The 25,375-nt window shown below is 40.9% G+C and overlaps 1 protein-coding gene, 1 long non-coding RNA gene and 1 other non-coding gene across 3 annotated transcripts; 2 read left to right on the forward strand and 1 right to left on the reverse strand.

Moving 5' to 3' along the window:
- Positions 1 to 753: 753 nt before the first annotated feature.
- Positions 754 to 12,860, forward strand: LOC118493952. Its single transcript, XR_004895995.1, has 2 exons — positions 754 to 3,482; positions 12,707 to 12,860. It is a non-coding gene; the product is annotated as an uncharacterized LOC118493952 (long non-coding RNA).
- Positions 5,488 to 12,595, forward strand: lsm8 (LSM8 homolog, U6 small nuclear RNA associated). The gene is made up of 4 exons (XM_031296987.2): positions 5,488 to 5,694; positions 6,739 to 6,779; positions 9,448 to 9,575; positions 12,496 to 12,595. Exons 1-4 carry the CDS (start codon positions 5,664 to 5,666, stop codon positions 12,584 to 12,586), a joined length of 291 nt encoding a protein of 96 aa, XP_031152847.1. The 5' UTR covers positions 5,488 to 5,663; the 3' UTR covers positions 12,587 to 12,595.
- A 12,446-nt stretch (positions 12,861 to 25,306) lies between the features above and the next one.
- Positions 25,307 to 25,375, reverse strand: trnat-ugu. Its single transcript has one exon. It is a non-coding gene; the product is annotated as a tRNA-Thr (tRNA).

A 25,375-nucleotide genomic window follows, 5' to 3' on the forward strand; every position in this document is an offset into this window, starting at 1 on the left:
AATAGGTTTACATGGTTTAATTTTCAAAAAACACCATATTGTTGTTGTACTGCACATTGCTGCAGCTCCTCTTTTCACCCTGTGTGTTGAGCTCTCTGTTTTAGCTACAGAGTGAGACCTCTCACTGCTGTAACATCTTTGTTGGGAGTCGCACATGTGCAGTAGCTAGGTAAGGACTACTAGCCAGTCAGAAGCAGAGTATGAGGGCGTGCCCTGACAGTAGCTAGGTAAGGACTACTAGCCAGTCAGAAGCAGAGTATGAGGGCGTGCCCTGACAGTAGCTAGGTAAGGACTACTAGCCAGTCAGGAGCAGAGTATGAGGGCGTGCCCTGACAGTACCTAGGTAAGGACTACTAGCCAGTCAGAAGCAGAGTATGAGGGCGTGCCCTGACAGTAGCTAGGTAAGGACTACTAGCCAGTCAGAAGCAGAGTATGAGGGCGTGCCCTGACAGTAGCTAGGTAAGGACTACTAGCCAGTCAGAAGCAGAGTATGAGGGCGTGCCATGCTAGCAGCTAGGTGAGCATTATAACGTGTGTTCCAAAGTGACCACGTTTGTCTCTGAAGTAAAGGCTGGACTACAATAGAGCTGTTTGGAGCAGTTAGTGAACAGTGTTTTCTGTTGGAGATGGTAAGTCCCTTTGGGGAGGACTTTGGGCTTTTTCACTTTGTAAACCTATAACATGCACAAAAATATATATAACACAATAAAGGAAAGGGAAAAAGCCAAAAAGCATAATATGAGCACTTTAAAAAAAAGAAATTCCCCATTAGCTTATGGCATGCTATCAGACTAGCACTATTGGCAATTTGTAAGTCAACATGGATGAAAAGTCCTCAAATTGCTTAGAAAAAAATGGAAATGTGAACCAACTGGGTAAACTCCATCTGCGAAAAACTCCTCCACAGCCACCAAATGGACCGTTTTAGACGTTTTATAGACATGTAGAAAACATGTTTACATTCTCACAACGTTTTCTTTTTACATTAGTATCGACAAATTTGAAAGGGGCACCCAGTCCTAAAACGGGGAGCCAGGGTGGATTTGGTAATGATTACACACTTTTAATGTTTTTTAATTATCAGTCAATTTTAAGACAAAAATTGAGTCACTATTTACCAGCTGATAATGATCGGAGCATCCCTGATGAATTGTACAGAAAGACAGAGGATTTACTGTTAAGATTTTAGTTCTGTGCCATTAACGAGCTGCAGACTGGAAGAGTAATAATCAAAAATCATGTTGACAATAATGATGATGATGATGATGATGATGATGATGACACTGAGCAGTTCAATAAGAATCTTTTTCTACTGTTTACACCTGTTGGACTGGCCACACTGTGTATGTATGTGTGTGTGTGTGTGTGTGTGTGTGTCTGTGTGTGTGTGTGTGTGTGTGTGTGTGTGTGTGTGTGTTTGTGTGTGTTAAACACAAGGCCAGTTAAGCCCCTCCCACCTCAATTCCTCGTCTTGGCTTTACCCCGTCCCCATCCCTTCTTCCCTCAACCAATAGGCAGCCAGGATGACAGACAGACGGCAGTTCTGAGAGATTCAGCTGATTGGCTGGAACCAATCAGAAAACAAAACCTTCCCAGCCTGTCTATGATTGGTTCTCCTCAAGACACCGACCAATCAGCTACCAGGAAGAAGCAAAGCATGCCCCCACCCCGACTTCCCTGAACCCCCCACCCACCCCACCCCGCCCCTCCCCCCCAGTAACAGTGACCTATTATGCTAATCGATCGGTGTGTTTTTTTGATTGACTGTTGTCAGTTTTCTCTGTTTGTTTGTTTGTTTGTTTCCATGGCGACTGAACCTAAAAAGATGTAAAATAGATTAAAAAATGGTTCAGTTCCCGTCGCTGTTCACATTGAGACCATCGAACCCCGAAAACCTTCACTTCATAACCACGAAAACAACGTTACACGAGAAAAAAGTCCTGATGAAACAGGAAACCTGTGACAGTAAACACCTGTGTGTGTGTGTGTGTGTGTATGTGTGTGTGTGTGTGTGTGTGTGTGTGTGTGTGTGTGTGTGTGTGTGTGTGTGTGTGTGTGTGTGTGTGTGTGTGTGTGTGTGTGTATGTGTGTGTGTGTGTGCGCGTGTGCGTGTGTGTGTTTATTTTGGAGTGATGTCAACATCTTTCTGCTCTCACCTCAGTCTGAACTCACTATTTAAACTGGCCAATCAGAACCCTCCCTGAGCTTTGTCAACCAATCGCTCTCTGCTAAACGTCCGCCGCTTTAAATCAGAGGGCTGTGATTGGCTGTTTCTGTGTGAATAGTTGTAATTAGCTGTTTGAATCTGTCCCAAACGTTGTTAACTGGGGCACGTTTAATAAAAAAAAAAAAAAGATGCGGTGCATCTGAAGCACAGTGCTAACATATAATTAGCATGTGGCTAGCAGACACAGAGCACAGGGCTAGCATATGCCTAACATGTGGCTACCATAGGGTCAACACACGCAGCACAAGGCTCATACTAGCTATGTTTACTATCTGGTAATGTGTTCCGTAAGCACATGGCTAACACAGCTAATATATGGTTAGCACACAGCTATCACAAAGCTAACTTTTAGCCAACATACCTAGATGTCAGCACATGGCTAACAAAGCCAGTGTATGGTTAGCACACACCTAGCACAAGGCTAACATATGGCTAACACCTCAGTAATATAATTAGGTGTTAGAACATGGCTAGCGCTTAGTCGACACCTGTTTAACACATCTAGTAATAGTTTAGCACGCACCTGGGGCACGTTCCGTCTTAGTTAGATAGAACTAAGTTTCCTCAGAACGGTGTGAAACGGTGTGCATCGAGCTTTGAGGTATGTTTCCTCTCGTTTTGGTGGGTGTGGTGATACCCAATCAGCAGCGACGTGTATGTAAACTTGTGGTAATAAAAAAGCAGAATAACAGGGTGCTTAAATTTAAATAAACGTGTTGCTATGTTTTGTTGGGGCTAAACGTGCCCCTCGAATGAGGCTAACACAGCTAACACATGATAAACATAACTAATATTTGGTTACCACACAGCTAACACAGGGAAAGATTGCTAATAGTGGTTTAGCATACAGCTAAAGTAGGGCTAGCACCTGGTTAACATGCAATTAGGGTACATTAGAACAAGAGGAACACATGGTATACATAGTCTAGGTAAGACAGCTAGCTGTTAGCACAGACATATACTAACACCTGGTAAACGGAGCTAATATTCGGTTCGTCTCACAGATAACACAGGGTTACCTCTATTAGTCAGTTAGCACATGGCTAGCATAGGGCTAACACAGCTAGTATTCAGTCAGCACATGGTTAGCATTACATAACATTACACAAAAATCCTGTTGGTTGTTAGCATTGTAGCGCTCAACCGGGGCGTGGCTTCGGGAGGGTTTGATGAGTGAGACCTAAAGCCATACACACTGTTTGTTGGTATGTGTGTGTGTGTGTGTGTGAGAGAGTGTGAGTGTGTGTGTGTGTGTGTGTGTGTGTGTGTGTATATATATATATTACATTGCAGGGATTTGCACTCTAGTGACTCACCTCAGCAAGACATCCGCGCACACACACACAGACACACAACACACACACACACAGACACACACACAGAGACACACAACACACACACACGCACGCACGTACGCACACACACACACCACACACACATGCACGCACACACACACCACACACACACACACACACAACACACATGCACGCACACACACACACAACACCACACACACACACACACACATGCATTGCACTGCCATTTGAAATAGTGGGTCAGATTAGTTTCCATGTAGCTTCACCAACCAACCAAACTGTATTTTTCTTTAAAGGAACAGGGATGTTGTAAAGTATTTTTGTACAAATTTAATACTTTGGTAGCATGACGTTCCTGGTGTTTGTCCTGTCGGGCTCCACTGCTCTCCACCCCCCTTTGTATGGACGACTACTGAGCAACAATAAAGATGAAGACCTGCTGGGAGGACTGGACTCCATGTTTCGTTTTTTAAAATAAATAAGGTTAATTTATTTATCTGTCATTTTACAAAACTTTTTTGCACAATGAAATGTGTGGAGCTACAACTTGCTCTTTTATACTACACACACACACACACACACACACACACAAGGGCGTAGCACAGAATGCTGGACCCTGTAGCAAGGCATTTCCTATGGGCCCCTCCCCGCATCCACAGCTATTCATTCTAGCATCTTTTTGGGACCTCCTCACATGAGGGTCCTGAGTACTCAGTCCCCTTTTTCCCCCAGTCCAACACCCCTGCACACACACACACACACACACACACACACACACACATAGAACAATTATACGAATGTTTAAATTAGAATAGAATTAAATGAAATTAAACTACTTATATTATACTTACATACAAATCCTACACATAAACATTTATATATAGACTTCTGTTTAGCGTGGGAATGAGGTTGGTGAAATACAACCCAGTCCCTCCAGAAAAACGTGATTATTCGATGGCATAATTTAACGCATAATCAGCCAAAGTCTGCATATTTATGCGGGGGCCGCATTTTTTCAAATACGCCGCACTTTCGCCGCATAAATTGTCAATTTCCACGCAAAATATGCGGGGCTTGCATGATTTCATAATCCCCGCATTTTTGTTGCAAAAAAGTCACACATATCTTAGCAGAAATTTTATTTCATCGCATAAAATTGCATAAATATCCCGCATATTCCATCGCATTTTTTAAGAAAACGTGCCGCATAATCAAGGATTTTTGACCGCAACAATCACAAAAAACTGCATTTTTCTTGAAGGACTGACATTGATATTTAACAGTTAATAAAATTATTTATAATAATAATAATATTTCGACAACTATCCTAAATTAACATCAAGAACAACTATAAAAAACACAAATACAACAAATATATACTAATATATAATATAATAAGAAACTTTCTCAAAATATATTAAGTCATTATTTTGAGACTCTATCTTATTATATTATATTCTGACATACTAAGTTATTATTTTTTAGATACTATTTAATTTTTTGAGATACAAACTCAATCATTACAGGATCTTATTTTTTCATCACATTGGCAGAAATGGGCTTCCATAAAAAATGACCTTTTTAATTTTTTAATATAGTTTTTTTTAATTTTATTTTTATCTTGTGGCACAAACAGTAGACATTTTATTTTTAAGAATTATTATGTGAATAAAAAACTATTATTGGTGTAATAATGTAATATTTAGCGACAGTAATGTTTGTTAAATCCCTTTAATCTCTTCAAGATGGCTTACGGACTTTTTATTTTTATGAGATGACTATAATTTTAACGACCTTTTTTTGTTTGTGAAGAGACCTTGGGTGTCATGAAAAGCGCTTTAAATAAAATGTATTATTATTATTATTATTATTGTTGTTATTATTTAATTTAACCCGGATGTGACGTTCCCGCTCGGCGCTCTCCTCTCTTTCCTGCTCGGTGAATCGGCAGCCGATTAGTTCGGTCTGTTTTCTCCCGTGTGTTCTGTGTTGACGCTTGTTAGCATCTGCCTGCCGCTGTTTCTCCGTCACGTTTCTGCAACGTTTTACCACCAGGGAACCGGCGAAAATATTAACCGACCTCTCTGCTGGATAAATAAACGCCGAGCCCGGCAGGAACCATGTCCACCGCTCTGGAGAGCTACATCAACCGTATCCTGCTGCTGCTGCTGCTGCTAGCTGGCTAACATGCTAACTGCCCGTCTGAATGAATGAATAAATGCTAGTTAGCTTAGCGTCCAAGCTAGGAGTGAAATGTCTTTCAGGGTTTTCCTGCCATTATAAGGTCTATGGGGTCCGTTTTGGTGACCACCTAAAGCCGAATTAATATAACTGAAAGACTTTCTCAGATGTAATGATTGTAATTGGTCTTCTTTAGCTTTAAGTTATGTCTTTAAGCTTTTTGAGTGTTCTGCATGTATTAGCCGCTCTAGCGTTTCCAACGTTTTAGACTCAGGTACGGCGATGATAACGGTCCAAAATGATGTGAGAAAGAGATGCAAAACTACCACAAAGGGACACAAAGACACGCCAAATGACCCAAAACAACCCGAAAGATACAAAAATGACCAAAAAGAGAAATATAGTGTCTTTTTTTCTTTTTAACCTTTATTTTACCAGGGGAAAATCACATTGAGATTAAAATCTCTTTTACAAGTGAGCCCTGGCCAAGAAGGCAGCACATAGAAATACACTTTAACATACAACAAGTAACAGACAGACAGGGATGGACAGCAGTAAGAAATAAGAAAATAAAAACAGAAAATTTTAAAAACAAGCACAAACATGTTGGTATAGTTGATGTAGGCAGGACTTGAATTCAGTATGTGAAATAAAAACCTGCAATTTTAGCTGATTTTGTAACTCATTCCATTAAGTTGGAGCAATGTAACTAAAAGCAGTTTTTCCAAACTCTGTTTTACTCTGTATGGTGGACGTGGCAGTTTTTTTAATAGAAAAACGACACATTTTCTTGAGGAAGGACCCCTAAACACCTACTGTAAGTCCCAAAGTTAGGGAAACCCTAAACACTTTATTTATGAACGTGCAGCGGTGTAGCTTCTGTTTTTTAGTAGTGCAGGACTGTTGTTAAGAGCTAGACGTTTAGTGGGGTATTTTTATTTAATTTAATAATGTTAGTTTCATGTGTGTTTTGTCCAGAAATGTGTGTCGGTCCTTTAACTCGGTGTGATTCAGGTACCGTTGCCATCGTCACCTCAGACGGCAGGATGATTGTGGTGAGTTCAAGTGCATATTTAACTACCTGTTAATTATATGTGTGCAAAAGTATTCAGCATCTTTACTGCAGTTAAAGTACTAACACCAGACTGTGAAAATACTCCACCATTCAGAACTTTACTGTAGAAAAATCATCAAAATGTAGTTAAAGTAAAAGCATGCAACGTTATAGTGCAGTTAAATGTTCCCCGTCAGAGTTCCTCTTCTATCTGATGTTTCTGGATGAATATTCCGGCTGCATTCATGTGTATGTTGCATTAACTGCTGTAGATGTTTAAGGTTGTGCTCATTTTACCTCCTTTTATATACCAGTCCCTCCAGAAAAACGTGGTTATATCAGCCAAAGTCTGCATATTTATGCGGGGGCCGCATTTTTTTCAAATACGCCGCACTTTCGCCGCATAAATTGCCGATTTCCGCGCAAGTATCTTAGCAGAAAGTTGAAAAATGTTGCGTTTACTTCACACAAGAGCAGCCGTTTTACCCTGTTGCCATGGGAACGTTATGAAGTGACGTAATTACGCGACGTGAACATCATCGAAAAGCTGCAAACCCCGCGATGAAGCCACGATGAAACCGCAGTTTTTGCAAGTTCCCGCAATTTCATCGCATAAAATTGCATAAATATCCCGCATATTCCATCGCATTTTTACAGAAAACGTGCCGCATAATCAAGGATTTTTTCCCGCAACAATCACAAAAAAACTCCGCATTTTTCTGGAAGGACTGATATACTGTTGGGGTAGTTTAATCTACAGCAACGCATCATATTCTATAAGATCATCGTATGTTTATATCAGAATCATTTATTTGTCATTGTAAAACATTGTCACAATGAAATTTAAGTGCTAGTCCTTCTGGTGCCTAGAAGTATACGTTCATACGCACACGCCATACCCTTCCTCAAACCATTCCCTCACATACACACAATGGGACAGGTACTTCTAGTGCATACTAGTATACATTCATACACTTACTCATGCGTACTCTCACACAAAAAAATCTGTTTTTTTAAAAGATCACAGTACTGGTAAAGTGCAAATGCAGTGCAAAACAGGCCAGATAATCATTCAGCATGATGAAGTCCTATTTCTGTAATTGAATGTTTAGAGTTGTGATGGCTGTGGAGAAAAAGCTGTCTCCGAAACTGGATGTGCGGGTTCTGACAGACCTGTAGTAGAGCTGAAGATCATTGCCCGAAACCGACGGGACCCGACGAGTTCAGTCTTAATTTCTATATCAGGCCGGGCTCCGGCTTGCGCTCCTGGTTGCGCGGTAAATGAGCGGTCAGGTGATGCTTTTCGATTAGCGTGTAAACGGATGCTGAGGAGGTGAAACGGAGGCTGGAGCCTCTGGAGGACTTCTTTTATTTCTTTGTTCCAACTTCCAAGTGGCCGATAGCCTCCGTTAGTCGCGAATACATGATGTTAAAAAATGTATAAATGACTCATTGTTGCTGTGTGCGTGCGGCGCAGTCTCTGTTTTCTTTCTCTGCCTTTTCCGCCGAGTGGCGTGCGTGTGTCCGCTCGCGGCGTGAAGAGCGTGTCGGCGCTATTCTCCGACATGCCCTCTGATCACTGCTGATAGACGGCCTTTTGTAGGTTACAGTCGGGCTGTAAACGGGTTCAGGCTTTTAAAAAGCTGTCAATCAAAACGTACTTGTCGGGCTCGGTCCTTTACGGGCCGAACTTTTAAGGCCCGATTACAGCTCTGACCTGTAGCCTCGCTGTCCTGTGAGAACCACGTATCTCTAAAAAGTTTTAAAACTTTTCATGGTGTCAGAAAAACATCCAGTGTAAGGCTGGGTACCAAACTCAGTACTTTTTAGGTACAGACCGAATTGTATCAAAAGTATCGAGTATTGAAAAATGCCTCGTCATTCAGTTCCCAATTTTGATACCAACGGGGTAAATCTCATCAGTGTCAGTGAGCCAATAAGCACGCAGCATGCTTCTACTGAGATCTAAGCATGGTTGTGATTGGTTGTCTAATGTTACACGTCGTAGAGACACGCAGGGAAAACTACATTACACAGAGACGGGCTCACGTATTAGGAGATGAAAAATAAATTAAAAGACTTGTGCCGTAATGCAATTTCTTTTTGTTTTATAAAATTGATAGCGAGTGAAGTAGCTGTCTGGATTTACCCTGCAGAGATCTGAGGAGCAGTTAACCATAGTCCTCATAAATCCACCGGAGGTTAGAACGCCAACACAGAGACAGAGGAAGGGGACGGACATCGGGCGGAATTTCCGAACATCGTGGATATAGACTGTCTGCAAAGTAACTAAAGCTGTCAGACAAATGTAATGGAGTAAAAAGTACAATGTTTTATCTCTGAGTAGTGGAGTAAAAGCTGTTTCACGCTTCTTACGTTCACCGCGGTCCGCGACATGACGTGAACGCGGCCTGGGCGACAGAGGGTCTGATCAACAATGCGGACGCGACTGCACCGACCGCGTTGCAATGATTGGCGATAGGAGAGAAGAAGTCCGTTCTTTGAGCCACTTTGGCCGCAATCCGTATGAAAGAACAAAGTTGCACCGTCCACAGTGCGCCGAACACAAGAAGAATGACATTTAATCTAGTCGTTTTTTTTGCAGAAAGCTAAATGTTCTCTCTCTGGATTCTGCTGTTGACCCCAGAAGTTTTAATGTGTGTGTTCAGGGAACTCTGAAGGGCTTCGATCAGACCATCAACCTGATCCTGGATGAGAGCCACGAGCGGGTGTTCAGCTCCAGTCAGGGCGTGGAGCAGGTGGTGCTGGGACTCTACATCGTCAGAGGAGACAACGTGTGAGTCTCCTTTCACCCGTTATTACCGTCGTACATATAGAAACACACAAAAGTAATAGGAAAACGCATCAAAATAGATTTACAGAACATCAAAAGAACAGGTTTTACACATACGCCGTACCACCATACGGCACGGTTTGCATGGTGCATTAGCTTGAGCACCATCTGTTGGCTTAAAGCCAAAGTACTTCCACGCTGGCGAGGAGGCATTACCTTTTGGCTACTAACATTTTCTCTTCAATCTCCATAGTTTCGTCGTCTCCCTGAGCCACACTCACGTTCCGACTTTTCTCTCTCTTCTTTCCTTTCGCTCCACACACTTGCTTCGCAGTTCGCACTCTCTCTTTCTGTCCTTTCGCTTCTCGCTTCTTTCGCTTTCTCTGTCTCCCTCTTCACTCGCGCTGTCGAAGTGTGCGCGTGTGACAGGGCAACTGGCCAATGAAATATGCAGGCTCTAATTGATCACAACACACAGCCACCGGTGCATCTCTCCACGAAATAAACGCTATAACGCATGCTCTTCGGGACATTTTCGATATTGATATTGCACAACGTGATATTGCAAAAACGATTTTTGAGTCAATATATCGTTTGTGTGGTTCAATCCCCAGACCGACAGGATAAATCTGGGTGGGGAAGTGAAAGAGCTTGTCCCTCCCTCGTTACCACTGCTGAGGTGCCCTTGAGCAAGGCCCTTAACCCCAAAAAAACCAGTGGAGCTGCTCAGTGGCCAGCAGATCAGACTGTGGTGGTACTGGGCAGCTTCCAGGTATGAATGTGGAACTGTGTGAATGTGATCAGGTCGTCTGTTCTCAATCGACTTACCTGCATAAATAAAGATTAAAGTGCTCATATTCTGCTTTTTTGGCTGTTTCCCTTTCCTTTATTGTGTTATATATCTTTTTTGTGCATGTTATAGGTTTACAAAGTGAAAAAAGCCCAAAGTCCCCCCCAAAGGGACTTACCATCTCCAACAGAAAACACTGTTCACAAACTGCTCCAAACAGCTCTATTGTAGTCCAGCCTTTACTTCAGAGACAAACGTGGTCACTTTGGAACACACGTTATAATGCTCGCCTAGCTGCTAGCATGGCACGCCCTCATACTCTGCTTCTGACTGGCTAGTAGTCCTTACCTAGGTACTGTCAGGGCACGCCCTCATACTCTGCTTCTGACTGGCTAGTAGTCCTTACCTAGGTACTGTCAGGGCACGCCCTCATACTCTGCTCCTGACTGGCTAGTAGTCCTTACCTAGGTACTGTCAGGGCACGCCCTCATACTCTGCTGCTGACTGGCTAGTAATCCTTACCTAGGTACTGAGCATGTGCGACTCCCAACAAAGATAGAACAGAAGTGAGAGGTCTCACTCTGTAGCTAAAACAGAGAGCTCAACACACAGGGTGAAAAGAGGAGCTGCAGCAATGTGCAGTACAACAACAATATTAAACCATGTAAACCTATTCTGATATAACCTCTAAATACAATTATGAACCTGAAAATGAGCATAATATGAGCACTTTAAAAATAAAAATGATTAAAAGTTTTCATAAAACTCTGTCTCCACCCCGAGCAGAATAATTCAGCAGATTCTGTCTGGAAACCTGGAAAAGTTCCTGGCCTGAAAAATCTTATTTTTAGCTTTCATAAAATATAACTTTCTGCAAAAATATGACTACATTACGCCTGAAAATCTTATTTTTCAGGCCAGGAAAAGTCGCAGAATAAGTACAATCCTCGAAAGTTTAAAAAAAAAAAAAAAAAAAAAAAAGGTCATGAATGTCAAAATCCAAATTTTCAGCCATGATAAAGTCATGGAGTTATTAGTAAGATCCTTGAAAGTTTACGAAAAGTAATGAAATCTTATTTTTCTTATAAAGGTCAGGAATCTTTTTGTGTTTAATGAAATTGTTACAGTAATCCGTAATAAAAAAAAGTTTGGATAACGTTCCACATACCGTATTTTCCGGACTATAAGTCGCACTTTTTTTCATACTTTGGCTGGTCCTGCGACTTATAGTCAGGTGCGACTTATATATCAAAATATTTATAATTTCACGTTTTTAAATGTTATTTCATGCTGAAGACATTACCGTCTAAAGCCGCCAGAGGGCGCTCTAGGCTTCTGACAACTATATGCTACTCCTAAAGACAACTGAGAAAGAAAAGAAACTGCAGGTGACTGCAGGTAGTAAAATATGCAGCCGAAAACGGTAATCGAGCAGCAGAAAGAAAGTTTGGAGTGAGAGAGAAACTTGTAAATGTGACTCTTACTGCAATGAAGGAAACAAAGAAAGCTAGTCGCGCGCTGAAAGCAAGATGGCCAGAGCTGGAGGAACGAGTCCACAGATGTAGATGCACGTCAACGCTGCAGTTACGTCTCCACGCCCTGGTAGTTGTTCTGTATTCTGTTGTATAGTTGAATAACTGTTGATGTGTTACGTTAACATACCGGACACCTACCGTATTCAGCCCCTTGTTCTGTCTGCTACTGTGTAGTTGAATAACTTGCCTTTCCAGATTAAATGTCTGTTCTTGATCTTGGATTTTGTGAAATCAATTTCTAAATTAATGCGACTTATAGTCCAGTGCGACTTATATATGTTTTTTTCCTCTTCATGACGCATTTTTTGACTGATGCGACTTATACTCCGGAGCGACTTATAGTCCGGAAAATACGGTACTTCCTTTTTTACCTGTTGAGGTTAAGTAGGTCAAATATCCTCCGCTAGCCGTAATGTTTGAATAATTTTCAGCAAGTTTACATTTAATATTTCATGAAAAATGTTTACAACCATCAAAATAGTTTAATAGTCGTGTGTGTGTGTGTGTGTGTGTGTGTGTGTGTGTGTGTGTGTGTGTGTGTGTGTGTGTGTGTGTGTGTGTGTGTGTGTGTGTGTGTGTGTGTGTGTGTGTGTTTTAGGGCTGTGATCGGGGAGATCGACGAGGACACAGACTCCACTCTGGATTTAGGAAACATCAGAGCCGAGCCACTCAACTCCATCGTCCACTAGCCTCTAACACCCCGACACACACACACACACCTCCCCTCCTTTCTCTCTGTCGCCATGGCAACAGATGACAGCATGACTCAGCTGTTAATGTGTGTTATACCCAGACTACTCAGTGAACAGACTCCTGCTCTGACATTTTTCTGTTTGTATTTTTTATAAATAAAGAATTGCTACAGTTGTTGTTGTTGTTAGATTAACTTTTTTATGGTTCGACGAGTCAGTTTTTGTCTGATTGAGATTGTTTAAATAAAGTTTCATTACTCATATTTCGACAGAACCTCTGTGTTTGTTATTTACAGCCCTGGAAGAAATACTCCGATCCTTTAGCATGAAATGGAAATACGTAAAGTACAAGTACCTCAAGGACAAAAATGTCCCGTTGAAACCACAAAGTTCAGATCCCATAGACCAGAGGTATCAAACTCAGTTTCCCAGAGGGCCACACTGGAAAATGAGAATCACATCGAGGGCCAGACATGTAGAAATTATTGACGTGTTTATTTAAGAGAAAAAGTCATATTTTGACTGTATTATTGCATGCCTCATATACTTTAGTCTTCTCACTTACATTTTGGGGCTCATAAAGCCCCAAAAAAGTTCATCAGCCGGAGACAAATACGTTAAAAAAAGGCTGGAAAAAAGCGTCAAAATTGTCTGAAAAAGTGACAAAAACATCGTAAAAAGCACCAAAAACTTCCGAAAAAGTGGCATAACATTGAGTAAAGCGTCAAAACCGTTCAAACAAAGTGCCTAAAGCATTGAAAAAAGTGCATAAACCGCTGGAAAAGGCGTAAAAAATGCAGAAAAAGCAACAAAAATGTAAAAAAAAAAAAAAAACTAAATTGAAATGCGGGCCGGATGAAAACCTGCAAGGGGCCGGATTTGGCCCTCGGGCCTTGAGTTTGACACACGTGCCATAGACATTACAGCGTGAAATCATAGAAATCACCAGGGCCCAGTTCTTCAAAAGTAATCCAGTGAGATTTAGGATCACGGATTGGATCAAATCTTGGAAATGGGTTTTTCAAAAGCAAAAGAGGGATTCTGAACAAGATCAGATCATGTAACCCGATCTTACCTTTGATCTGGATCACACCTGCCCTTTGGGTTTTTCAAAACTTGGAACTCGGTTTGGGATCTATTTGGTCCAAAAAAACCAGGATTATCCTGATCCCATCAGAAGGCTGGATTCAGTTGTGATTTTTCAAACCAAATAAAATCAAGAGAGGTTTTTTTTTAATAATTTATCATAAAATAAACGTTTACTGATGTATTTCTGCATATATGAAGCATATACAGTCATGCTATAGTTGACTAAAAAGAGGAATAAAAATATCATCTTTAGGAAATTGATCTTAATGCCTTAATTAAAAAAATGAGGAAAAAGCCAATCTTTAAGGACACCAGTTTTCTTTGTGAATGAATAATGTATCGTGAATAAATAAATGTTCTTCCTTAAAATACAGGAGGCATAAGTCAGCACACCCCTATGTTAAATTCCCATAGAGGCAGGCAGACTTTTATTTTGAAAGGCCAGTTATTTCATGGATCCAGGATACTATGCATCCTGATAAAGTTCCCTTGGCCCCCACATCATCACATACCCTTCACCATACCCCCACATCATCACATACCCTTCACCATACCCCCACATCATCACATACCCTTCACCATACCCCCACATCATCACATACCCTTCACCATACCCCCACATCATCACATACCCTTCACCATACCCCCACATCATCACATACCCTTCACCATACCCCCACATCATCATATACCCTTCATCATACCCCACATCATCACATACCCTTCACCATACCCCCACATCATCACATACCCTTCACCATACCCCCACATCATCATATACCCTTCATCATACCCCCACATCATCACATACCCTTCACCATACCCCCACATCATCACATACCCTTCACCATACCCCACATCATCACATACCCTTCACCATACCCCCACATCATCACATACCCTTCACCATACCCCCACATCATCACATACCCTTCACCATACCCCCACATCATCACATACCCTTCACCATACCCCCACATCATCACATACCCTTCACCATACCCCACATCATCACATACCCTTCACCATACCTAGATATTAACATGGCTTTATGTCAGTTAGCCTAATAGCTGGTTTGATTTGCATTGAGAGATGATTGTATGGAAAATACCCCATGACCAATCTCTAGGTATGGTGAAGGGTATGTGATGATGTGGGGGTATGGTGAAGGGTATGTGATGATGTGGGGGTATGGTGAAGGGTATGTGATGATGTGGGGGTATGGTGAAGGGTATGTGATGATGTGGGGGTATGGTGAAGGGTATGTGATGATGTGGGGGTATGGTGAAGGGTATGTGATGATGTGGGGGCCAAGGGAACTTTATCAGGATGCATAGTATCCTGGATCCATGAAATAACTGGCCTTTCAAAATAAAAGTCTGCCTGCCTCTATGGGAATTTAACATAGGGGTGTACTGACTTATGCCTCCTGTATTTTAAGGAAGAACATTTATTTATTTACGATACATTATTCATTCACAAAGAAAACTGGTGTCCGTAAAGGTTGGATTTTTCCTATTTTTTTAATTAAGGCATTTTTTGATGATGGCTTTAATGATGTCGTTTTTACTTTTTCCACCAGATGGAGCCATTTCATCATTTTTGCCCTATGAGGCAAACGCGTGCTATGTTTCTGGTCTTTGCTGTTGTGGTTGATGCGATGTATCAAAACCCAGTCCCTCCAGAAAAACGCAATTATGATTACATACATAATTCAATGCATAATCAGCCAAAGTCTGCATATTTATGCGGGGGGGGGGCCGTATTTTTTGAAATACGCCGCACTTTTGCCACATAAATTGCCGATTTCCGCGCAAAATATGCGGGGCTTGCTTGATTTCATAATCCTCGCATTTATGTTGCAACAAAGTCCCATATATCTTAGCAGAAAGTTGAAAAATGTTGCGTTTACTTCACACAAGAGCAGCCATTTTCCCCTGTTGCCATGGGAACGTTATGAAGTGATGTAATTACGCGACGTGAACATCATCGAAAAGCTGCAAACCCCGCGATGAAGCCATGATGAAACCGCAGTTTTTGCAAGTTCCCTCAATTTCATCGCATAAAATTGCATAAATATCCCGCGTATCTTATCATAGTGTAGTATGTCAAAAATATTCACTAAAAAGTCACATTATAGTATGTCAAAAAAGTCATAAAAAAGTCACAGTAGTCATAAAAAAGTCATAGTACGTTGAAAAGTCATATTATAGTATGTTAAAAAAAGTCATAGAATAGTATGTTGAAAAAAATCATACAGAAGTCATAGTATAATAGGTCAAAAAAAAATCATGAAAAATGTCCTAGAAGTCAAAAGAACGTCATAGAATAGTATGTTGAAAAAGTCATAAAAAAGTAATCTTATAGTATGTCGAAAAAAGTCATAGGATAGTATGTGGAAAAAGTCATAAATAAGTAATAGTATAGTATGTTGAAAATATTCACTAAAAAGGCACAGTATAGTATGTCAAAGAAAGTGATGAAAAAAGTTACAGGATAATATGTGGAAAAAGTCATAAAAAGTAATCGGATAGTATGTCGAAAAAAAGTCATGAGAAAAAGTCATTGTATGGTATATCGAAAAATGTCATAGTATAGTATGTCGAGAATATTCACTAAAAAGTCATATTATAGTATGTTGGAAAAAAAATCATACAGAAGTCATAGTATAGTAGGTCAAAAAAAGTCATGAAAAAAAGTCATAGAAGTCAAAAGAACGTCATAGAATAGTATGTTAAAAAAGTCATAAAAAGTAATCGGATAGTATGTCGAAAAAAAGTCATGAGAAAAAGTCATCGTATGGTATGTTGAAAATATTCACAAAAAAAGTCATAGTATAGTACGTCAAAAATATTCACAAAAATGTCATAATATAGTATGTTAAAAAAGTCATAAAACAGTCACAGTATAGTATGTTAAAAAAGGTCATAGTATAGTAGGTCGAAAAAAAGTCATGAAAAAGTAATAGCATAGTATGCCAATAATATCCACAAAAAAGTCATAGTATAGTATATTGAAAAAAAAGTCATGGTATAGTATGTCAAAAAAAGTGATGAAAAAGGTCATAGTATAGTATGTGGAAAAAGTCATAAAAAGTAATCAGATAGTATGTCGAAAAAAAGTCATGAGAAAAAGTCATAGTATAGTATGTCAAAAATATTCACTAAAACGTCACAGTATAGTATGTCCAAAAAAGTCATAAAAAGTCATATTATAGTAGGACGAAAAAAAGTCATAGATGTCGAAAAAAGTCATTGTATAGTATGTCGAAAAAGTCACAAAAAAGTCATAATATAGTATGTTGAAAAAAGTCAGTATACAGTAGTATGTCAAAAATATTCACTAAAAAGTCATAATATAGTATGTTGAAAAAGTAAAAAAAAGTCATATTATAGTATGTTAAAAAAAGTCAAAGTTCTCAGTGCTTCAGTTTACAGCCCCACACATTATGAAATTCATACTAATTAAACCCATTCCCACATTTTCAACTATTCCTACTACTTCACCTACTTCTTACACATTTAAGCCAGCAATACAGTTTAGCGTCAACCTTTAAACATACAACATTCACACCGCAGTTTCTTCAGAAATTGCATTCTCTAGTAACTTTTAGCTACCTCTTTCAAATTCCTGTGTCCAGGTGTTACAGATATAGCCAATTTTTCAAATTAGTTAACCCTCTGAGGACGCACACACACACACACACACATCATAAGTTTGTTTGTTTGCAAAAGAGATTTGAGGAATTTCAAAAAGCGAACATCACCGTTTCAGATTAAACCAACTTATCTCTTCACTAGTGCTGTGAAACAATTAAAATATTTAATCGTGATTAATCGCATTAATGTCATAGTTAACTCGCAATTAATCGCACATTTTTATCTATTCTAAATGTCCCTTGATTTACTTTTGTCCCATTATTTTTTCTCATTTTAATGCTCTTATCAACATGGAAAAGTGGATCGGCTTGCTTTGTGCAAATGTTTTTTTATTGAAAACAACATTGGCATTACTGTAGGATTCAATTTCACAATAACATTCTCACTTGGAGCACATAATCTCTCACACAATGTTACACTGTCCAACAATAAAAGGGTGGGAAAAGACTGTCACACAAACAGCCCCTTCAGCAGCCCTTTCTGAAGGATCAAAACAGAGCGATACAAAATAATATCACAATGTGCACATGTAAGGTAAACTAGGACTCAGCCTATAGTGCAGTTAAACCATGGCTTAATACTTCTTTTTCTCAAGTTCGCTTTGAACGTAGCAGTCATGCTACTGCTCTATATTCACCAGAGGCTCATCAACCCAGCCTCTTATGTCAGAAAGAATGAACAGTAACGGTTAGCAATAAAAGGTAAGCCTACTACTTCTTTGCTTTGAGCCAGTTACTCAAACAGACAAGCCTGTTGACATTTTCATACATCAGGGAAGCTCGCTTCTTTTGTACAACATGCCAAGACAGTGAAAACAACCTTTCAGAAGGTACTGATGTGGCCGGTGTTGCTAACTACTTACTTGCTAAGTGCAAGGCGGGCCATTTCACTATGTGCCCCTTCATGTGTGGACCACCAATCCTGGGGACAGTCATCCATGCCAGTAAGAGGCTCTGCCTTGTAGCGTAAACTTTCCATTCAGAATCTTACTGGCGTCCATTTTGGCGTCTCGCGCTCTCCATCCACTCAAAATGTAACGTTAGCGAACGTTAGCCTACTACTCTTTGGCCGGCTCGCAGGCCCAAACAAGTGTGTGTGGCGTGCCTGTTGTTTTGTTTCCGGTCTAACTAGATACTGTTGTGTATGGTTTCATGGCGATGCGCTAAAGCAGGGGTCACCAACCTTTTTAATACTGAGAGCTACTTCATGGGTACCGAGTCATACGAAGGGCTACCAGTTTGATACACTCTTCTCAGTTTGCCTTTAGTTATATATGATTATTAATGATTAATGATAGTGTGGTGCCTTAAATAGTAATGCTGTGATGCTGTATGAAGAGGAATCCGCCGACACTGATCTTGATTATAAAAAGGTTTATTACAAACAAAGATTCAGCATCAATTTTACAAACTCCTGCAGAGACCTTGGAGAATGACCAACCCAAACCTCAAAATTTGCCGCTCTGCCTTTTCTTTGTATGCAGAACGTATATATCCTATGCATTGTATCAACATAGGACGTGATATGTGTGAGTATACCATTGGACGGATAACTGACCAATCAATGCCTGTTATCTGGCACAACTCCAAAAAAGGTGTCTGTCTTGGAGGGACCTCTACTCATGTTAACAATTTCCAGATGTTCTTAGTGAATGTAGAGTAAAGTTCATGCATCCTCCTTATACCAAAAACTTAGATCACAATGGTAAATAGTCAGATACCACAAGAGTCATCTATGTGAAGACACTGATCACGTTAATGATTTCTCACAATAATTATCAACAATGACTTAACAAGGTGGGAAACAGATAATGTCAATATTCAATTTTCATTTTTAGAACAGGCCTGAGGGCTCCTCATGTGGTCCTTGGGGGCTACCTGGTGCCCGCGGGCACCGTGTTGGTGACCCCTGCGCTAAAGAGAGAAAGTCGCCGATTTTCAACCCTTCTGAAGCGAGTCATCCAGTGGAGTTCTGCCAGCGTGAAACTCCGGTTACTAGAGCCGTGCATCTGCATGTTTGGCTGAGCTGATTGAAAATCAGCAAACTTTCTCTTACATTACCAGCTAACGCTAGCTGGCTAGCTTGGTTGGCAGAACGCTGAACAAGACATTTCTAGGCGACAAAAGTGTTATGAAACTAGCGATTGAGACCATAAATGAAAAACGTAAAAAATCAAGTGAGAAGTAAGCTCATTTCCTCATTGACTTCTATAGAATAGCTAATTTATTGTAATTACTGAAATATATCTTTTTCTGTTTCACACTGTCCAAGAGAAAACCTTTAACATGCTGTACTGCTAATGATGATGTGTGTGTTATTTCAGGTAAAGGTGGGAAACAGCCTGGGCATGCGTACGGGGGCGGCCCTCAGCTCTATGGACGGTACGATTGGTCGCTGTGTGGGCAACAGTCTGGAGGTGATTGAGTGTCTGGAGACGCTGAAGGGGAAAGGACCCGACGACCTAATGGAGCCGGTCACAACTCTGGGTAACAACTTCATTCTGTAGCTTAAAAAACCCTTTAAAGTCATGGTTTAGACCAGGGGTCACCAACCTTTTAGAAACTGAGAGCTACTTCATGGGTACTGAGTCATACGATGGGCTACCAGTTTGATACGCTCTTCTAAAATAACAAATTTGCTGAGTTTGCCTTTAGTTATATATGATTATTAATGATTAATGATACTCATCTATGTGAAGACACTGATTAGGTTAATGATTTCTCACAATAAATATCAACAATGACTTAACAAGGTGGGAAACAGATAATATCAATATTCAATTTTCATTTTTAGAACAGGCCTGAGGGCTACTCATGTGGTCCTTGGGGGCTACCTGGTGCCCGCGGGCACCGTGTTGGTGACCCCTGGTTTAGATGCTAGTTGTTTAAGCCACAGCTCGACGTATCAGCAGCATTTAGTAGATCCGCATGGTGCTCCTTCAGCTCAGCGGCAGTTGGTGGTTCAGTTATCCGAGAATAGGAGACTGTGAGCCGGGTACAGAGCCAGTCATTTCGTCAGAGATTACGGTTAAAGCCCATGTTGCAGGTTAACCACCACTGTTGATTAATGGGTACATAAAGCACTCAACATATGTATATCATTGTTAAAAATGTCACCAAATAGTGTTAAAGGCCAGTTTTTAGCATTTTAGTCGTTTAGTGGGTTTTTTAACGCAATTCGGTGATGACGTCACGTTGGGGAGACGTGCCTCAGCCTAGTACTAGAACTATGGTGACTGACTGGGATGAGGAAGAGGTGTTTTTACTGTCAGTGAATAGCATAGAGTGAAAGTCAATGTTTTCTTTATATTTAGTGACAGTGATCATGTCGTTAGTTCAGATAAGTACTGGTAATTTAGCTAGATCTAGAAATAGAAGGCATCATGCTAGCTACGGGCTAACTTGCCAGTCAGTCCCACCTGTGAAATCCCCCGACGTTGTAAACACATTTCGATTAGATATCTCACGTTTTGATGGACCCTACTAGCTCCAGTAACAACATATTTGCCTAGTGTTTATTTATTACTTGGATGGGGATGCTGTTCCACTTTTCACAAGTTTAGACAGCTAGCTAAAGCTACGCCGACGTTTTGCTAACGTTAGCGCAGCAGCGTTAGCCTAGACGGCTAGGTAAATATTACGACTGCCTTCGTTGTTTCCTCTATCTGCGTCCACGTTGTCAACATCAGACATGTGGCGTTAGTGCTCCTTTTGTACCATAATTGTATTGAATGAAATGTTAAGCTTCGCTCCTACGAGATGGGTGGGTTTTTGTTAGCTACGTTACACACAAAGTTAACTGGCTATAGTTAGCCTGTGCTAGCGGAATTAGCTAACGTTGCGTAGCCAGCCAGCTTCGACAGTAGTTCCGGCGAGCTAACCACGACAGCTAACACATCCACAAGTGTCTCTATTTCAATCATCACTGCAGATTGACTGCTTTTAGCAGCAGAGGTTGATTGTGGGTGACAATAATGTCGTGGTTAGCTCACCGAAACTACTGCCAATTGCCAAAGTTTCTGGCTGGTTACGCAACGATAGCTAATTCCGTTAGCATACAGGCTAACTATAGCCAGTTAGCTTTGTATGTAGCTAACAAAAACCCACCCATCTCGTAGGAGCGAAGCTTAACGTTTCATTCAATAAAATGATGGTACAAAAGGAGCACTAACGCAACATGTCTTATGTTGACAACGTGGACGCAAATATAGGAAACTCCGAAGGCAGTCGTAATATTTACCTAGCTAGCAGTCTAGGCTAACGCTGTTGCGCTAACGTTAGCAAACGTCGGCGTAGCTAGCTGTCTAAACTTGTGAAAAGCCGAACAGCATCCCCGTCCAAGCTGTTTTACTTTCCCTCCAATATTATTATGACATAATAAAGACACATGGACTCGGTCGAGACCAAAAGCCATATTTTGCAACACCAGTGGCACAGACCGAGACCATAGACAGTGAACAGAGGGGCTTTGTTACCCTGGAAATCCAGAGTTCTTGCGAGAGCACAATTTGAATTTGCTCAGTGAGGCACTCTGGCATTGAGTAATGATGCTCATTAACTAGGCCCTTGTAGCCGAGCTGCACCAATCACATCGGTGTATCTGATATAGGCGGGCAGAGGCGAGCTAAATAGATGACGACAGCGCTGCGACGACCAAGTCATTAGTAACAAGTGCAACGTGCACTTGCGGCTTACAATGACTTACAAAGATACATAACAGCTACAAGTGTATGCACTATACAGGATTAACCCTATTATACTTTATCGACAGGAATTGATAGGTCAAACAGCAAACAGCCACCCACAAATAGTCTATAAGCAAAGCATCCGGCTGTCTTTGAGATTTCACATGAACAACGGTTAAAGTTACCCAGGCTACCGAAGAATACCATAATTCATCCGTTCAATTAGGTCTAAGCGACGCACCCCAAGCTTCCATCCTTAACCGTTTTTTCCTTTCTCCCCCCCCCACCCCCCCGACAGAATATTGTTCCACAGCTTCAACACAAGGGTTAACATTGTTGGAATGTTAACACACACACACACACACACACACACACACACACACACACACACACACACACACACACACACACACACACACACACACACACACACAAACACACACTCTCACAAACACACACAGACACAAACAGACACACACACTCACTCTCACACACACAGACACAGACACACATACACACACACACACACACTCACTCACTCTCACACACACAGACACAGAGACACACACACACACACACACACTCACTCTCTCACACACTCACTCAGACACAGACACACACACACACACACACACACACACACACACAGAAAAAAACACACACACACACACACCACACACAGCACACACACAACACACACACACACACACACACACTCACTCACCACGACACAGAGACACACACACCACACACGACACCACACACACACACACATCGCACACACACACACACACTCACTCTCACACACACAGACAGAGACACTCACACACACACACACACACACACACACACACACACACACACAGAATTGTTTACTTTTGAAATTTGTGTTGGAATGTTAGAATTTCCCTTATGCTTATAATCCTTTGATGACTGTTCCTTTGATGGATGATGTCACAAAGGTCCGTTGATATCTTCAGTTTCAGTGTTAGGAGGAAACAGTTGGTTAACCTTTCAGCACAGATCACAAGCACAGACGAGACCATTTTGATGCAACAGTGTTTTTATTGACTGCTCAAGTTCTGTTCTTGTACACTTTTCGACATAACTTTAAGAAGAAGTTCATGTTCAAAGTGCAAAAGCAAAAGTTTAACCATAATAAAATAGCTAGGTCTAACGTTTCGCAAATGGAAGTCATGGCTCTCGCGAAAAAGGTGAAAACTGACCAAGAGGAGGTGAAAGAGCTGAAAACCCAACTCCAGCTAAGCCAAGATGAAACATTTAGCGTTGAGAGCTTTACCTGTACTCAGGCTAACTTGTTGGAGTTAGTTCAGAGATTCAGAGAATACGAAGACAAGAAGATGGCGGAGGAGAAGGCCAAGCACAGAGAAGAGCTACTGATCGTCGAGGAGCAGAAAGAAAAACTAGCGGCCGAGTTGGAAGAACTCAGAGCTACACTACCCCGAATGGACATGGAAAACAAAAAGGTAGTGGAGAACTTGAAAAAACAGCTAGGAGAAAGAGACAATCTCATTGCTAGAGAAAATAAGATAAAGGATGAAACACAAATGGAAGAATTAATGGAGCACAAAGAACTGGAGATGATTATTGAAAAGCTGAAGAAGAAGAAGAAAGATCTTACCGGAAAGGTTTCGGCATTAGAGAATGCGGTCAAAGACAAACAAAATGTAATTGAAAACAGAAATCTGGAGATATGTTGTTTAGTGAGTGACAATGAACAATTACAACAGGATGGGGCTAAAGAAAAGGAAAACAACGCTGTTCTACGTGATGAAGTAAACGGGTTGAAAGGCATACTCAAATCGACACAGGCTGAGCTCAAAGAAACGAGAAAGGAGCTGAAGAAGGCCAACCGAGAGAACGCCAACCTGGATGCAACCGTCACACATCTCAAACACTGTGATGCAGACCTGATTAAGGAGAGAGAGAAAAACAGCAGCATGAGCAGCTATATCACACAGTTCAAGACCGATCTGCAGGAATGCATTGATTATACCTCGGACCCCACGGAATGTGTACAGAATATCATTGAGGTCAAAAGACGTTACATCGACAATGACACCCAAGTACAGATGGATGAAAACACTGAGGCTTATCTTATAAAAGCGGTTCCTGATAGTGACGTAACAATCAGCCATTACAGAAAGCGCCTCGAAGCCTTGAAACATTACCAAGAATTGAATTTTATGAGAAGAGAGGAGGAACACAGAGCCTTAACTTATATAATCAACAAGAAGACGATGGAGCAGCACAACATAACAAAAGAACTCAAAGAAACAAAACGGCTTCTTGAAAAGGCAAAAAAGCCGCCACTGCAGAAAATAATGTCCTGGATAAATAAGAAAGTGCTACGAAAAAACATCAATGTCGAACCAACATCTCTTCTCCCAGGTGACAGCCAGCCACCGGTCCTCCCTGATGACAGAATCGTGTCATCAGTGCTTTCCTGTACAAATGCCACAATATCATCATCTACGCATGAATACATGAACAGTGTCATTCACAGTGTCGTGTCATCTGTGCATTCCTGTGCAGATCTGGACTTCCCTGATGACAGAATCGTATCATCTGTGTATTCCTGTGCAGATCTGGACTTCCCTGATGACAGAATCGTATCATCTGTGCATTCCTGTGCAGATACCACGATATCATCATCTACGCAGACACATCAATACATGGACGGTGTCATTCACGTGAGGCCGTATCATTCAGGGATCAGTGATCTCCCAAAAGTTGACTGCTAAAACTCCCCTTAACCTGTTAACACCCGCGGTGATGGCGTGGTGCAGCATGTCAGGGCCACATGGTGGATCCGTGAGAGGTTACGCCGAATGCTTCGGTTTTCTCCCACACACCAAATCAATTGTGACAGTAATTGTGATAATTACAATCAATTTCAAATAAAATGACAGTAATTGTGATAATTACAATCAATTTCAAATAAAATGACAGTAATTGTGATAATTACAATCAATTTCAAATAAAATGAACAACTTCAGCTCAATATCTGTTCTTGTATTTCCTGTATCTGTGATACCTCATGTATGATTTAAATATTTGAAACCTTCAAAGAGGTATGCATACGTCTTTTCTAAATAAAAAAATACAATATACACAAAAACAGTAAACAAAATATAGGTAATGGCTGCGTAAGTAGTTTGAGCACTCTGTGCAACGTGCAGATGATTGTACTTGCAAAGTGTAGTGACAGATAGATGGATAGATACTTTAATAATACCCAAGGGCAAATTCAAAGAAGTGATTAGGCCCCAGTGAGATTTGAACTCACCCTGGTTTACAAGACCAGTGCTCTAACCCCTGAGCTATGGAGCC

This window comes from Sander lucioperca, chromosome 20 (genome assembly GCF_008315115.2).
Source record: "Sander lucioperca isolate FBNREF2018 chromosome 20, SLUC_FBN_1.2, whole genome shotgun sequence".
Lineage (NCBI taxonomy): Eukaryota > Metazoa > Chordata > Actinopteri > Perciformes > Percidae > Sander > Sander lucioperca.

Excerpts from the sequence above, each read along its gene's own strand:
- lsm8 (XM_031296987.2), top strand. The coding sequence starts at position 5,664 with ATGTCCACCGCTCTGGAGAGCTACATCAACC. Across the intron at positions 5,695-6,738 it reads TCTGGAGAGCTACATCAACC|GTACCGTTGCCATCGTCACC; the intron begins GTATCCTGCTGC and ends GGTGTGATTCAG. Across the intron at positions 6,780-9,447 it reads CAGACGGCAGGATGATTGTG|GGAACTCTGAAGGGCTTCGA; the intron begins GTGAGTTCAAGT and ends GTGTGTGTTCAG.